This window comes from Barbus barbus (assembly GCF_936440315.1).
Source record: "Barbus barbus genome assembly, chromosome: 30".
Lineage (NCBI taxonomy): Eukaryota > Metazoa > Chordata > Actinopteri > Cypriniformes > Cyprinidae > Barbus > Barbus barbus.
The window spans coordinates 13,263,449-13,281,117 of NC_136758.1; the positions used below are offsets into that span (position 1 = coordinate 13,263,449).

Consider the following 17,669-nt stretch of genomic DNA (forward strand, 5'->3'; position numbering starts at 1 on the left):
CTGGTAATAGTGTGGACTCGGTTCATTAGTTTTACTTCAGCTTAACACCAAACATCAGAGTCGATGTCATTCTCACACAAAAAGCACACTCTTCCCTGTCCATTCATGGACACTGAGTCCAAGTTTCTATGGAAATGTTAGCAGTCGTCACGGTAATGACATATTTTGTGAGCTTGGCTAAGCTCCTTCCTGTTTGGCTGAATAAACGGAAGCCTTTCAATGGCACACGCTCCGTCTCTTCCACAATAGGCTCTAAATCTTCCTACAATCTTCCTTCATTCAACGTCCTGTGGACTTTGATCAATTCGGTGTCTGGGATGTTGACTCTAATGTCAAGATTTACAGTCTAAAAGAGGCAGAACACTTCAGTAAAACCTACAAATGAAAAAAAGTGTCGGTGACTGACAGCTAACTGAAAGTAGGGATGCTACGAGCTAAATTGTTCAGTAGCATGACAGTAGCTCATCAAAATAGTGCAGTTTTTCCAGTAACAAGCTATTTTTACAAGCACTACATTGTTGTTTTTTAATGTCACATATTGCTCACGCAGCCTTACAACAGAGCGAGCAGCAGCAATAATCAAACGTACTCTCGTAGAAAGTGTGTTTCGCTCCCTCTCAGGTACCGCTGAGAAGTCCAATGAATTTTAGCGAATTAGTTTGTTTCGGACGGTGCATTTCAATGAACCGGCGCCAAAAATGAATTCATCCTTTCATGTCACACAGTAATAGTTTTTCCAGTCACTGTGGAGTATTTTCTTTTAGTTGTTAAATACTGCTGTTCGTCATTTTATTGATAGAGACATTTGTGACATTTTTATTGATAGGGAACTGTGAAAAAAGGGACTGGGAAAAGACACAAGCCACTCATGCATCACAAAGAAACACGTTGGAACGTGGACTGACTGCAAAGCCACCAATTTGATCAGTTGTATTTTGTGTAAATTCACTTCAAGCCTTCACTAGGCAGGCGTCCATCCATCCCAAATCCAGAAGAGGTACACATATTGCACTGCAAACTCACTCTCAGACCATCCAAGATTTTGTTGCTTCATCAGAGCAGATTTGGAGAAATTTAACATTACATCACTTGCTCACCAATGGATCATCTGCAGTGAATGGGTGCCGTCAGAAAAAGAGTCCAAACAGCTGATAAAAAACATAACAGTAATTCATACAACTCCAGTCAATTAATTAATATCTTGTAAAGTGCACAAGAATCCATTGGTGATGTAATGCTAAACATTGTTTTGACGAAGAAAAAACGGATGGCCTGAGTGTGAGTCAATTTATGGGTGTATAATGTCCCAAGTTTTGTTTTATAACTTGTTTTATAAAGTTAATTCCCCAGTCATGCTAAATGATCTTGTTTAAGGAGGCCTAAAAACATCATACACATGCTCCCACTGTGTCTTGATTTTTGTTACAGACTTTATGGTAAGTGTTTTCACTCAGTCTTGTGAGGAGCATGGCCCTTAAGAGAATTCAGCAAATTAAGTGGAGCAAAGCTGAAACCTCACTGGGCAGCTGCTGATTAGAGTCTATCAGTATTACAGCGTTCTCTTCAAGTCTCTGACAGTCAGCTCTGAAGCCTCAATCGCCATCACACACAGCCTAAAGCCATTTATTTTGGAAATCCTTTGGATGAGCAATCAAAGGTGGCAGTGCTTTCCTGTTCGTTATGAGTTAAACAGAGTTAAAGGCTGTTGTTTGGTCTGTGTTGTATTGCTGATCTGTGCTTAGCGAATACAGGGAGGAGAAAGCCACAGAGTAAAACAACAATGATTATCAAATGAATTCATCAGAAATGAGTTCAGGATGAGGTTAGATGAAATTCAGAGAAAGTTGGGAACTATCAAAGCTCTTTTATCAAATGCATTGGCAAGGCAGCTAGAGTGAATAAATTAGATCCTTGGTTTTATTGTGGCTTTAAAAGATACACGCTGGCTGTTTCATTTGTCGAGGACTTGCCACTTGTTCATCTGTCATTAATATGCAGTGAATCATTTTGCATGTGTAGGAAAGCTTTCAAGATCTGACACTTCTTTGTAAAAAGGCTCATATTAAACACTGTGGAGCTGCATTGGATTTCAAAAACCATGCAAATATGTTTGTATGGAAATGTCTTGATTGTTATGATTACTGTGATGATGTGCACACAAAGCTTCATGGTCCTTCTAGAGAAATGAGTGTCTGTCCTCTGGGTTGGGCTTTTATATATCTGGATGTGTGAAGTTTTTTGTTGTGTTTTTGCTGTGGGAAAGAGTTGAACTCAACTTAATGTGCAGAGAAGGTCAGTGTGTATCAGATGTCCCTGAACACCAGTCCCTGGAGTTTCATTACTGGCTCGTCGGTTCTTTCTTTCCATCTGTCTGTCTCTATTTCTCTGTTCTTTCCCATACAGAAATGTAATGTATGACATATATCACCCTATATTAAGAGTGTCACATATGTTTCCTATTAAGCAATATTCTCTCGATATATAAGAAGATATTTTATAACATATTTAAAATTTCTACAGTAAAATTTGTAAATGTATAGATATGCTAATAATATCTACTGTATATGCATAAGGAAGTGTATATGTATATATATATATTGTGACGAGTCGGCTGCCTCCCCCCTGTCCATCATCACCACCCCGTCCCGTATTCGCCGCCCTTCACCAGGCTCCCGACGGGAGTGGTTGTGCAAGAGAGGAGGGGCGCTGGATAGCCACGGCTGGCGGCGTGTGATGAGGCGCACCTGATGTGAATGGAGCCTCATCACCGCCGCTGTTTAAACGCAGAGCGCGCCTCTCCTCGGGAGACCGGTCTCTTCCCCGTGCATGCACGCTGGTGTCCTCGTGGGTCCAGGAAGGGTGCGTCGAGGAGGACTGCCGCACCCGTTAGGCGGCTGACGGGCCAGGATGCCGGGCCGTCGAGTCCCCCAGAAGCGCCGGGAACCAAGGAGATGGAGAAGCCGCGCAAGAGACGCCGCCGCCACTCGCTCCCGGCCCCGAGAGGGGAGCGCGTGCGGCCACCGGACTCCACCCCTTTCCTGGACCCTTCCCTTCTGAACACTACCCTCCTGCACAAGCCCCGCAGCACAACGAGGACACCAGATTCCCCGTTTATTTGGACACTTTATTTTACCTTTTATTGTTTAATAAAAACCTCTCCGAGGCTTGACGCCACACCCACTGTGTCTGTCGTTTGCTCCTCCCGCCACAATATATATATATATATATATATATATATATATATATATATATATGACATGAAATCCTTATATGTAAATATACACATACACATTTGCGTATGGGCTGACTCACCACACATTGTATCTTTCAGATCCATTTAAGAACATAGGCTACAATTTTACAAACGGCTAAGAGTGTATATAATATGTAATTTTGCTGAACTGAAATGCTGAACTGTTCTCGAAGTATTCTTTTCAGTTTAATTCTGAATAGTGCATAACCTTGGTAAAAGACAGCAGAGGTGAAAGAGAGAGAGAGAAAGAGAGAGAAACCTACACATTTATTTTTTCAGCTGCTTAATGTTTCAAACTGTTGAGTTTCACTCTGCTTGAGTGCCCCTTACTACATTTGGCGTTTACTGCATTAGCCCATTTTTTATGTATTGCAATATTAAATATATTTTTTATCCACATAAGGAAGTCTTACATCATGGTGACATTAATTGTGTGTGTGTGTGTGTGTGTGTGTGTTGTTCAGTAATGCTGAGAAAAAAAACAAAACTGTGCTGCCTGCTCTTTTCCGTGCTGTTCCATTGAATATGGACTGGCACTTTTAGGCTTCACAAAGGATGCAAAAGCACCACGAAAGTATTTATAGACTTATGCACTATATTCACATTATTTTAAGTGATGTAAATGATGTAAGAAAATAATGACAGAATTTTCATTTTTGGGTGAATTATCCCTTTAAGTTGCTTTAATGTGTTTTGTTTTGTTGAGACAGGATTCAGTGATCCTGCTAGAGCTAGATCATGTGGTTTTGTAAAAACGCTGTGAGTCAGGAGTGTGGTGAGAGAGACTTACTGGTTCTTTTCCACAGATAAAATCAGCTGTTGTCCTTCTGCTTGGATCAGGATGCGCAGCGAAGCAGGAGGCGTCTAAATAAATGAAAAACAAAACAATCACTTCATGTCCTGTTTTCCTGTTTCAACCAATTTACTCTAAACCCTGCACCTTCCCCATTGAAACACACACACATACACACACAGCCTTCACACCTTTGAACGACTTAGTATTTGATCCAGCACACCAGACAGAGCCATAGAGCCAAAAGGAAGTCTTCCAACTGTCATTTTACACATAATAATGTGTCAAGCGCTCTGCACAGGGCCAAGGCTGGTGTGTTCATGTACAGCCACTGTATCTTTATTCGCTCAACTCATTCAAAGACATGGGGTATATGAACTAAACTGCGCACACAAATATCATAACATAAACTGCTTCACAAGAAATAACAAAAAACAGCTAGCAGCAAGGCCAGAAATGTTCAAGTGAGTGGATCTTGGTGAATCGGGGTGGACCTCTATATGTTTACCTGTTTAAGGTATTCTTTCAATGTGAATGTTTTATATTTCTTTTGTTTGGCTATATGAGACATTGCAGCTTTTTCACAGCTTAATGCTCAGCTCATGGTTCAGCTGCACAGTTAAGTTGTAAATTTGGGGTATTTTCTCACTTTGTGTTTATGTTCAAATATGTGTTTACTTAAATATGTTTTACTGATAGTTGAATTTAGTACTACATTATGCTTTTGATTTATAGCTTAATTTGGAATTACTTACAAAGTATTTTTGTAGTTTTGTGCATTTTCATAGTGAAAATGAAGAACTTAAGACATAAACAGTTATTTTAGTGATGTACTATAGAATAAAATCATTATACTTTATGAAATACACTTGATTTTTATTTTACAGTAGAACATTATTATAGCAATTATTTTTATTTTATCATTATCACAATATATTTCTTATGTTGTGTAATATTTTAATGAAGATGTTTCACAATAAAACTAACTCTTATTATTTTAGAGTCAAATTGAATGGGTTAAAAACAGTGGAAATGTGGCCTAAAAAAAACTCAAATTGTTCATGGTCACTGAAAGACGTTTGTTTACCCAAGTGTGAACTAAAACTTTTCCAGGTTTTCTCAGATCATTCAGCCCTAAAAGGATGGTTCACACTGAAAAAAAAATATTCAGAAAAAGTTTATTTACTATGCAGATCTCAAACATTCTAGAATGACTCACTATTTCCAAATACAGATTTTCACATCATCTGGTGAAAATTCATGAATTTTGCATAATGCAATATATATCACAGAAAATATTGCAATGTCCTTTTTTCAATATTGTGCAGCCCTATTACATACAGTACATTTTTAGCAAGGGTTGGAGGTGTTTCTGTTTCTTTGAAGTCACCATGAAATCAAATCTGACAATTCTTATTGATTTTTTATGAAATGTTGTGGATTTTATTAGGCTTAAGAAATCTGTGCCTCAAATATGATACAAAAGGCTTTATAGGGTTCAAAAAAATTAATGTGTGCACACGGATCCTGAAACATTTCTGAATAACTGTTCAACTTTCCCTTTATTATAACAGAATGATAATCTACTTTTCCTTGTTAAACAGCTGATACAGCATTTCTTCCTCCCTTACTCCAGCTGGAGTGATATGGCTGTGGGCCATCAAGTCAGGCCACTCGTGGTGCAGGCCGACAGGTCCTTCATTCAGAGTGGAATTTCCTGCCTGAAATACACTACCCTCACCACAGCCTCAATCTCCACCTGCAAATGTTTAATCGCAATCACCTTGGAAAGCAAAGCCAACCATTCCCTATTTCATGACATACAAAACCTTTTCCTAAAAACGCATTAAAGACATTCCCAACATTTCAGACAGTTATGAAAAGCTCTGGATGTTGAGTTTCCGATGCCTAAGCCTCTGAACACAAATTAATTCACTGCAAAATGGGCAGTGAAATGGCCTCTAAGAGCCATGTGCCAGAGACAGACATCGCTCTGAGCTACAGAAGACGTTTGACTGTAATATTCACTGGAGCTCAAGTAACTCAATGAGGAGACTGGAATCAATTAAGCCCTAATGACGAAGGCCCCGTGACTTTTTGCGACAATGTCGCCACGGCTTCAGGCAGTTAATCTAATCTAATGTACTCCAAAACAGTTTTCAAGATTCATCACCTCATCACTCAGCCTCTGTGCCTCTGGCGGCGTTTGGCAGTCAGGCCTTTCACTCATTTTCACAAATGACCCTTTTAGAGCTAAAAGGCTGTGGCTCAATAATGATACTGACTATGCGAGTCATACATTGTGAACTAATTTGTACCGTAGTCTAATGTTATACCATTTCGAACTGAAGTGAACTTGCACTGGACTCAATATATTATCCATCTGAAAAGAGTGTACACAACTCAGTGCTATTCAAATATAACATAAATGAACACCAGCAACAATACATCATGATGGAAGGGGAAATTACTTTCTAGAGGATTAATAAAATACGTGAAAAATAGTGCAGCAACAATATACAGATTTCTTTCTTACCCTGGAGCGGAGCCAGCTGATTGGTCGCTGCTCTCTTCCTTCCAGCAGTAGTGGCACCATGGTGTGGTAGTGTTCCAGTTTGTTGAGCAAACTTTTTAGTTGCCTCCCTGCGACAAGCAGCAAAAAAAGTTCCCATTAGTGTTGCAGTGGGTACCAGAGACACAATATGTGATGCAGCTGAGCTCTCTCTCTGTGTGTGTGTGTGTGTGTGTGTGTGTGTGTACTGGAGGCAAGAAGTTCAAATGACCAACAGTTAAATGTGGAATTGTAAGCTGAAGACAGCAGTAAGTAAGCAGTGCTGCGGTAAATTAGGACCAGCATGAACAGATGCAGAGATAAAGACCATTAACCATAGAATTTGTAGTCCTAAAACTTGGAAGAGAAGCAGTATTTACGTTATGGGTTCCCTCTGCATTTCAAATGGGATTTTAGGATGCTGGTTTTATATAAAATAAAGTTTAAAGATGCACTTCGGAGGTTTTTTGAAATAAAAACAAACAAAATTCCATTATTGAGCATACAATTGTTGCCTTATCCTAAATCACCATACAATATTACAATCTTTGATTTGGAGCAAAAATAAAAAAGTGACAAAATCAGTTTTCACCAGGAATTCTTCTGTTTAATATGATTATTTAAAAAATAAGTTGAGATAATGCAGACTGATGGCTTCACAGTAGGTCTGTATTACTACGTCATAGTTAAAAATCAATTACTCCATGAAGAAAATAAAGGGTATTTTTACTTCAAGAACCTGGATATGTTGGCAGATATGGTACTTGCTATCATGCAACATAACTTTGCATGATAAGCATTTCATAGTACTTTAACATCACCTGAAGAGACTTTGTTTTGGTTCTACAATATAAATGACAGTCTTCCCACAAAACAATTCATTTTGAAACTGTGTGCATGCCTTTAAAATGTAAGCTGCTAACAAGTTGCTGCATATAGTATGGATTACAATGGTTGTATGTTACATCATATTTCCACTATTTTCAAATATTAATAGTAGCTTATGTATTCAACAATTGAAATAAATTTCTGTATAAAGAAAAAGGAGTGAGGAGGTGACTGCTGTCTCCCATTCAACTCAGAAAGTCAGAATTTTTACTGTCATACTTTGAAATGTTCAACAGAACAGCACTTGATGTTGGAAATGTCAGTTTCTAAACACTGAAAGATGAAGATGATGTAACGTGAACATGGAGGCACCCTGGGAGAGGTACACGTTTGATGAAATACATTCACTTTTATGTGCATACAATGATGAATCAAAGGAATGCTTGATAAATTAGCATTCCAGGTTGGGCTACAATTTGACATAATGACTGAAAAAATGTTCATAGAGTATGAAAAAGAATGCAGTGCATGATTAAGTATGCTGTCATAATTTGACATCAGTATTTTTTAATTACAATGGGGTCCAAAAGTTTGAGGCCACTGATGAATATGTTTCTGTTTTGTTCTTTTTTATTACTAAATTTCATTCTTTTTCTCAAACTGGCATGTAATGAGAAGACTGATAAACTTGGCTTGACTTCTGTGTTTTGTGAGTGTAGTTGTGTCATCAGTCTAAATCAAAAGGCATCTCTCTTTTCTCTCCCCTCAGTGAAAGCATCGTGTCCCCACAGGGCCAAAGCGTTACATCCTCAGCTGAACCTCAACACTACGGCATCCATTATGAATGAGGGCGACAGACATGGAGAGAAAGCAAGAAACTAACAAGAGGTGTAAGAAAGAGAGAGAGACAAGCACAATAGAGCAGCGTAGAGAAGTGCATCTTTAAGGGCGGTTGAAGCAGCGGAGTCACAGCACATGTTTTTTCATTTCTCTAAAGGCTGTAAGCCCTCCCTTCTTTCTTTCTCTCCCTCACTGCAACTCACATACAAACACCTGTCATATTCTATCAAAAAAGTGGTAATATTATATATATTCTAAATTTGTTCTATTCATAATTTAGGCATGCGATCAGCTAGAGACAAAAAGCAGGAAAATCTGCTTTTATTAAAATAAATATTATTAAAAAATATATTTTATCACATTAAAAGATATATCTTACATTGTAATAATTCATACTATTGTCCTGTAAAAATAAAAAGTAGTATTTAATAATAATGACAATAACTGATATAAATATAATATAATATAAAGTAAAAGTACTAGCCAAACGTTTGGAAAAATTACAATTATTGATTTAATAAATAGTAATTTTTAAACAAACATATTGTTAAAAACAGCAGTATTGTGAAATATTACAAATAAAAAGTTTTCAATTTTAAAATATTATAAAAAGTAATTTATTCCTGTGATCCAAAGCAGAATTTTCTGCATCATTGCTGTCACATGACCTTTCAGAAATCATTACAATTTAATTTGATTTGATGGTCAAGAAACATTGATAATAATAAATAGCTATTTTTGGAGCAGCAAATCTGCATATTAGAATGATTTCTGAAGGACCACGTGACACTGAAGTAACAGCTGCTGAAAATTTAGCTTTGCTATCAAAGGAATAAATTACATTTAATAATTTATTGAAATTGAAAACAGTTGTTTTAAATTCAAATTTATTTATGTTTTTATTGTATTTTTGAACAAATAAATGCAACTTTCAAAAACACTATAATCATCTGCAATATCTGCATTAAAAATGTACTATGGTATTACCATGTATCACAGCAATTCCACGCTATTCTTTTATGTAGATTGTGCAACCAATATAAATGCATGGGTATGGTAATTATTCAGTACAGTTCTGTCAATGATTTAAACATGGATTAAATCCAATGTATTACTATCCAGTACCACAACTATACTGTAGTACTTTTCAAAGGTCAGAACAAAGATACTGAACCTCAAATCCTAGAACAAAATGATATGATCAACACACAATTGCAGTGAGACACTGTAGGAACCAAACAGCTCCTGAAAACACATACTTAGTGCACTAGTATGCCATAAATAGAGAACATATATACTCAGTGAGAATCTTGTCAGCTCATAATAACACATATTCGGTCTGCAGGGCACACTGGGCTCATAGCTTTCCACTGCTGGTTTGTCAGACACCCATTATTACCCACGATTCAGCATTCTGAGGGAGACAGGAAGTGGCACAGCACTCTGGAAATGTCTTTTCTCCCCACTGGGAAGCTATCACTCATGTTTCAATATGTGTTTGTGCACATCCTGTCATTTTAGATATAATTTATAGCACACAGGCACACATATGCACAAACCCCCACATTTCCTTTACCCAGACCCAATTTCCTGTCTGTCATTATCATTCAACCTATCCTCTCCTTCTGCACTTTTTACCCAAGAAGGATTCAATTCAGGAAGAGGCTTTGCACACTACAACAAAGCTGACATTTGTGCGTAAACAGGAAATGAGTAATGAAATTAAATTGAAAGACATTGTCATGATTTAATGACCACAATATATGAACTTCTCTCTATCTATCTATCTATCTATCTATCTATCTATCTATCTATCTATCTATCTATCTATCTATCTATCTATCTATCTATCTATCTATCTATCTATCTATCTATCTATCTATCGATCTATCTATTTATCTATCTATCTAGTCAGTATAAAGGTTCAGTAAACTATTTTGTGTGTGTGTGTATGTAGACAGAGAGAGAGATTCAATAAATAAACTTTTATATAAAAAATAAATAAAATAATTTTTTTTAATTTTCACATATACACACACATGTATATATATATATATATATATATATACACACACACACAAATATATATATATATATATATATATATATATATATATATATATATATATATATATAATTAGTTTATTTATCACACTTTAGTATGAGGGCCCGTACAAGCCATATGTGTGTGAGAATAGAAATGTATGTATGTGAGAAGAGAATGTAAGTGTGTGAGAGCACCAGAATGAATTATGGCTTGTACGGCCCCTCATAGCTCTTCTTACTTTATGCATTTATACGTTTACATTTATACATTCATATTCTCATGTTTTATATTATATATACAGTAAATATATTCAATATATAAACAACATATTTTTTTCTTAAATATATGCATGCAATAGATGCGTTTAATCGTTTGACAGCACTAATATATATATATATATATATATATATACATCAGACTTAAAAGGGTTAATATACATTTGTACTGAATAACAACTGATATACATGTGCTATTAATTTTCATGGTATTTAAAGGACTTCCATAAATAAATAAGCATACCAACACATCTCGTCATAATGCAACACAGTCACACACCACATCACATCAGCAAAACTACCAGAGCTCAAGGCATTTCATTGTCACCAGTATTCACACATCACCCAATCTGTAAATAACAATATCTTTTTGTACAGAGTGTCTAGCTTTGGCAAAACTCTCCCTGCATCTCAATAGAGTGCAACAGTGGGGTTCTGGAAGTAAACATCCCATTCACTTTCTCCACACAAACAGGTTTTTACAAATAGTATATAAACTTCCCAAAACGGACCTACCATGCGCTCTGCAAGTTATTAAATCAATGGCATATGCTTTTCTTTAACATGTCAGTCAACATTTTTTAAATTTTTAAATACATTTTTTATAGTCTTCTTACAATTTCAAACAACTAGCCTATATACTAGCCTATATTAGAATTTGACCATTTTTTTCAATAAACATCAAATATTTAGTTTTTATAACTGTAATAAATCTAGACAGTTTTATATAATAGTTTTATATTGCATCATTGTTTTTGTATTTGATTATATCATTTGCAGTGCATTATGATCTGCTTAATTCATTGTTTAGCTTGTCTAGCTTTGATTTTGTCCAATGTTCAAAAATTGTCATTCATCTTGAGGTTGTTTAGTTTGGTTTATAGGTTTTGTAGAATCCCCATGGAGGAAATTAACAGGAAAAATACTTCCTGAACCAAGACTGCTGAAGAAGTGGGCGGTCATCGTTTCACTCTTTATGCGTAAATCCCTGATGCACAGTATGCAGACAGTGTACTTTTTCTGCCGAAATTCTGAAATGTGCAAACTGTTGACATTTTGATATTCCATAAAGTCATAAAATTCATACTCGGTTGTCCTAATGGTGTGTAACTTTAGCATTTGTTTGGAATGCGGCTATGTGTACCTCCTGCTTGCTTTTCCTTCTTCATTTTCTCCTTCCCTTCACGCCCATGTCACGTTCAAGCTTTTTGAAGCAAGGCCTGATGACTTGACCAGATTTATTAGTCTAGTGTCAACGTGAAACCCCAGAGAATGTGTGTGTGCGCATATGTGCATGCGCATATGGATGTTTTACTGAACACAATGAAATTCCATTGAGGCTTTAAACTAAATACAGCATTAATAGCAGCAGGTCAAACAGTTCATCAGTACACCATCTAATGAAGCTTGAGTGCTTTATAAATGTTCTTTTGGATATGTTTGGGGCCAAAGCGAGGAAATAAAGCAAAAAAAAAAAAAAACATACCATAAATGCAATTAGATGCTGCTGCTCAGTAATTATTTGTTTAACATATTTAGCTATATTCCCTTTATTGATACAAAGCCCAATTCATTTTTTTTAAACAGACCACAAAGGAAAAGTCCAAGATGTTTAGTTGCTTTTATGTGGGAATTACATGTGTGAGAACCGCTGCACATGTTTGTAATGGTGTAAATTAATCCAACGTGAGAGACTTTTACTGTATTCTTTATGTCTAAGAAAAGCTTTCCATGAAATTCTCAGGAAACTGGCAGGCATGATTATTCACACATGCTCCACTCAGATTTTACATCCATGTATTTGATCACAGAGGAGTGGCAATGCCATGTTTAAAAAAAAGTTTCTTTAAATGAACTTTTTCAAGTAGACATTTAAAGGGATAGTTCACCCAAAAATGAAAATTCCCCCGAGATTTACTCACCCTCAAGCCATCATAGGTGTATATGACTTTCTTCTTTCAGACAAAAACAATCAGAGTTATATTAAAAAATGTTTTGGTTCTTCCAAGCTTTATAATGGCAGTGAATGGCTGTTGATATTCAATAGTCCAATAGAAGTCCAATAAAGTGCATCCATCCATCATAAAAAGTGCTCCACACTGCTCCGGGGGACTAATAAAGGTATCTTGAAGTGAATTAATGCATTTGTGTAAGAAAAATATCCATGTTTAAAACTTAATAAACCATAATCTCTAGCTCTCGCTAACTGTCGTACACACATTCATGAGAGAGTGGCGTTTCAGCGGATGATAGGACGATTGTTTTCATCTGAAAGAATAAAGTCTTATACATGCAAGATGACTTGAGGGTGAGTACATCATGGGGTAATTTTCATTTTTGGGTGAACAATCCCTTTAAATTTCTACAAAAAGTACTTGTTACTTACTATCTCAAATCTGTGTAAAGCATAAGTTATGACCAATTTTACTTCAGTATTGTGACATATTTCTGAGAAAAGAATTTGATTTCAATTTTCAATTTTGATTTCATGTGGACTGTAAGTATAAAATGTAGAAGTTCTGATCTATATTTGACATACTCCATCCTTCTGCTCAAAATATCTGTTTAAAGAGTGACGGTCTAGTAATAGTAAAACACTGTCAGACATACTGGATAGAGCTTAAATAGCTAAAAGCTTAGTCTAGCCTTATTATGGATCATTAGGGGTCAGCACACTTGGCCTCTGAGGATCATGTTACTTCCATTTCTTGAAATATTTTGAGTCAGACCAGACCAAAACACTGATCGGTTAACTTAAGACTCATTCTGACCGAATCACTGAATCAGTAAGTCATTAACTGCAGCAATTGGCTACATTCACATTTACAAAACAATTATTAAATTGCGTGGAATAGTTCAACTGTTTCATTTTGGAAACAATTAATTGAAAAAAAATTTTTAACTTGAATTTTTCACGTTCAAAATAATTATTTGTTCATGAAACGGACATCAGGGCATGGCTGTATCCGAAATTGCATACTTCCCTAGTAGTAGTTGCCGAAAAATGGTATGTGAAAAGAGGAGAATTCACAGTTCATAATAATGTAGATGAAAAGTACCCGAATGACTTACTACTTCCAGTGAGATTCTGAAGTGTGTGTATTATGGACACATAGTACATCTGTATTTCATTCATACTACACATGATCACAAAGTAATCACTTATTCAAGCACCTATTCAAAGAGTATGCGATTTCGCCAACATAATTGGTTCATTTGTGATTCAATAGAATGATTTGTTCATGAACTAAACATCAGAGTGTGTCTCTCTTGTGCTCAGCCAAATCATAGACAAGAATCAGTTTAAAATAATCTTGGTGGTGTCAGTTTTTTCACTTCAAAACATCATTTTCTGAAATGTAGTGGAGTAAAAAGTAAGATGTTATTCTTTAAAAATGAAAATGATCCTTTTGATAAAGTATGTTAAGCATGTTTTGCTGAACAACATGTTGACCAAATGCTTTCGCTTGCTTAAAAATGCTTCCTTATATAAAACCGTAAGTTATGTAAATAACGATATCTGCATAATTCCTTTAGCGAAACCAATCACTTAAAGAATATACCGTGATCAGCAGGCACAGTTCAGTCTTACTAAATTGCTTTCCAGCTCACAGAAACCTCTCAACAGTCACTTCCAACGTATCTCAAATTTAGAATCAGTAATGAGGACTTTCTTCTACCGCTAGGCAGACAAGTTAATGATAAGTTTCTTGTTTGCAGTGTCTTCAGGTTTCTGAGTAGATGAGTTGAATACATTAGTTCTCTCCTAACAGCCTAAAAAAGCACCATCAGCACTCTGAGAGTCAGCTGCTCAAACGAGACGAGAGGTGAGAGATTGGGGAGGAAAGCGCGATAGTGAGTGAAAGAACTGGAGATTAAGAGTGTGTGTGTCAGATAGAGAGAGTGAGTGTGTTGGTAAATGGCTAATGCGGGTGTGATGGTGTGAATGAAGAGAGATTACTGACTGAGAAAATCTATAGACTTTATGACCTTGCTACAATAATCTCTCTTTCTGGCCCTGTCTGTCATTCTCTCACTCTCTGAGCTCACTGGTATCGATACGTAGCCACAGATTATGATTTTGAGGCTCTCTGGTGGGGAAAGAAATGAGAGTTTGGAAGATCGACATCTTCAGTGGTATTAGCCTGTTTAAACAGTGGCCCTTAGGTTGAGGATTCCTGCTGTTCATCTTTCTCTTCAAAAACATATTTATCCTGGGGCACATATATAAATCTGAAAAACACTTTTTTATTTTAATAAATTAATACAGTACTGGATTCATAGCCACATTGGAAATTTACTTGCAATATAACATTTTCTTTTTAAAAAATGCAAGAAATAAGGAAAAATTATCTCAGATAAGCAATAGACAGACATAGATAGATAGACAGATAGACAGACAGACAGACAGATAGATATTGACGATCATGCTTTAAAAAAAAAAACAAATGATTTATGAATTAATTTCTTTTAAGAGTTGTAAATATCTGTCCTCCTCAATGTCAAAATGTGTTTTGTCGTATTAAAACATTTTTTTCCTCAATAAATCTCTTGTAGACATGCACAAACATAAATAAATATTCTGTTATATCAGATATTAAAAACACAATGTCTGCATGAGTTATAAATAATCAAATTATGACCAAATTCTGAATCATAAGGCAACACTCATGTTCACTTGTTAATTAATTCATTTAGTCACTACTTGCATTTGGAGAATGAACACAAACAACTGCTGCATGCTTTTCATTTGGCTTGAATATAAGAAAAAATCCTCATATGTTCTTCACATTTAATGAAAAATCAAATAGCCTACAATGTAAAACATATTTTGTATCAACTAAATAAACATCTCTAAACGCAGTTCTGCACAAATGCAACACATTCCCAAACACGCATACATGAACCCAAATTTTGAAGACAGCTTAGATGTCCAATATTTCCGTGTTTGCACACTTCGAGAAAATGACACACACAATGACAGCGAAAGACTAATGAGCGCAGAGAGCTTAGACCTGTACCACCTGACTGCACAAACTGATCCCTATTGTCTGAGCCAGAATCAATAACTGCCAATCAGTGAATGAGAGTGTGTTTGTGTGTGTGGTGTTAAGCTTTGGATCAATGCAGAGAACAACAGGGGTCTGTTCAGCATGTCAAAACTGTTTCAGAAACAGTGAAAGTGGTCTCAGCTCCTTATATTTGAAAAATTGAGATGTACGTAAGATTAAAATGCATCTGCCTTGCATTAATCGAGAAATATTTGATCATCCTGTACATCTGGATGATTGGCTTGTGTGTTAGTGTGTGTTTCTCTCCAGGAGGTAAAACAAGACCCCTCCCATAGAGAATGGATTGGTCACGGAGGCCAAAGCCACAGTGAGGTGATTCACATGACTGGGACAGACCTGAATCCTTTTAAGAAGAAACATACAAACATACACACATGGTCCAGCTCATGAGGGTGCGGTAAAACTGTGTCAAAGTTTGCTGATCACTTCACCCCACCCTTCAACAAAAAGCATTATCCAAAAAATTCTACATGTGTGTCTCTAGCTATCTCTTTCTCACATGAAAACCAAACACACACAGGAAGGGAACTGTAGCTTTCAGTGAAAAATCCCACCAAATTCACCACTATTTTATCAATACATTCCTCTTTCTCTGTCAGAATTTACTAGGGCTGGTCCCACTACACTTCTCGTTCCATTGACTTCCATTCTTACAAATGTGAATGCAGGAGACAGGAAACCCAAGCTTATGTGAATTTCACTGGGTTCCAGACTGTATATTTTTACATATCCATTGTATTATATGTTGAATTTTTAAAAACATGTCACAGAGTGTGACATTGTATTATGACCAATGTGGTGTCCATAGAAATGTGGCAAGATCAAAGTCTAAGTGTGACTGCTGCTTGAAAATGAATTGCGCCAACTGACATTGACAACTGACAACTGACATTTACTTCCACATGCTGTCTTGTTTTAGCATCTGATTCAAGGAATAGATTATGAAAATCATACATAATTATGCAAAACAGTACAAATCTGGTTCAAAGACACTAAATGCAATTTTGTGTATGAATGTTGTGGTGTGGAGGATGTGGCAGATTACTATAATCTGGTATACTTTGCTGAAATTGTATAGCACTGATGCACCACTGTGATCCAAACACCTGAATCAACTCTATAAAATGTCAAAATGTGCTACAAGAGTTGACTACAAGAGTTGTGAGATTTGTATCATCCACAATAGGGGTGTGCGATATGACGATTTTTGATCGTGGACGATAAAAATGTCTCCACGATCTGCTTTTGAAGAAATATCGTAGTATCGCGCTACCGCGCACATTGTCAAATACAGTTCTGGCGCCGCCGTCTCTATGTACTGTACAACACGACATACAGCAGTAGAGTTACTCAGACAGGACACTGCACTTATTCGCGATCGCAAAAGTACATTATTTGCATACAAGCCTTGCTGGTTAAATGTTTAATTCGCGCGCTGGTCTGACGTGCGCTTGTTCTGAGCGCATACACCTGAAGCACACGCACTAAAACGCCTGTCTAACAGCGCCTGATTACTCAACTAAGTTATATTTTGCGCTAATACTGTCAAAACACACAAGGTTTACATACAGACTGCGTTGGTTATCTCTAAAATGAAAGTAAATAGTTAAGAGAGAAATGGATGCGTGCCTGTATATTAGATGCGTGCAGCTCTTAAAGGGACAGGACACTAAACATGCTGTCGACTGTCATTAAAGGGATAGTTCACCCTAAAATTGAATTTCTGTCATTATTTACTCAGTGGAAAACCAAACAGTTGCTGGTCTACATTGACTTTGATAGTAGGAAAGAAAAATCCTATGGAAGTCACTGAGGACCAGCAACTGTTTGGTTTTCCACCTTCTTCAAAATGGCATTTATGTTCAGCAGAAGAAAGAAACTCATTCCGGTTTAAAACAACTTTTGAGTAAATGATGATATAAAAATAAAACATTATGACAGAATTGACAGACAGATGACAGAATATTAATTCGTGGGGGAACTATTCATTTAACCTTAACAAAACAACAA

At 36.4% G+C, this 17,669-nt stretch overlaps 1 protein-coding gene across 1 annotated transcript in view; it reads right to left on the bottom strand.

Moving 5' to 3' along the window:
- The window catches only part of adam12b (ADAM metallopeptidase domain 12b), an 88,145-nt gene that overhangs the window by 66,300 nt on the left and 4,176 nt on the right, over window positions 1–17,669 (bottom strand). The window contains exons 2-3 of the mRNA XM_079385911.1: window positions 6,583–6,689; window positions 4,044–4,117 (exon numbers count right to left, since the gene is read on the bottom strand). Of these exons, the coding sequence (XP_079242037.1) occupies window positions 4,044–4,117; window positions 6,583–6,689 (181 nt within the window). The remainder of the gene's footprint in view (window positions 1–4,043; window positions 4,118–6,582; window positions 6,690–17,669) is intronic.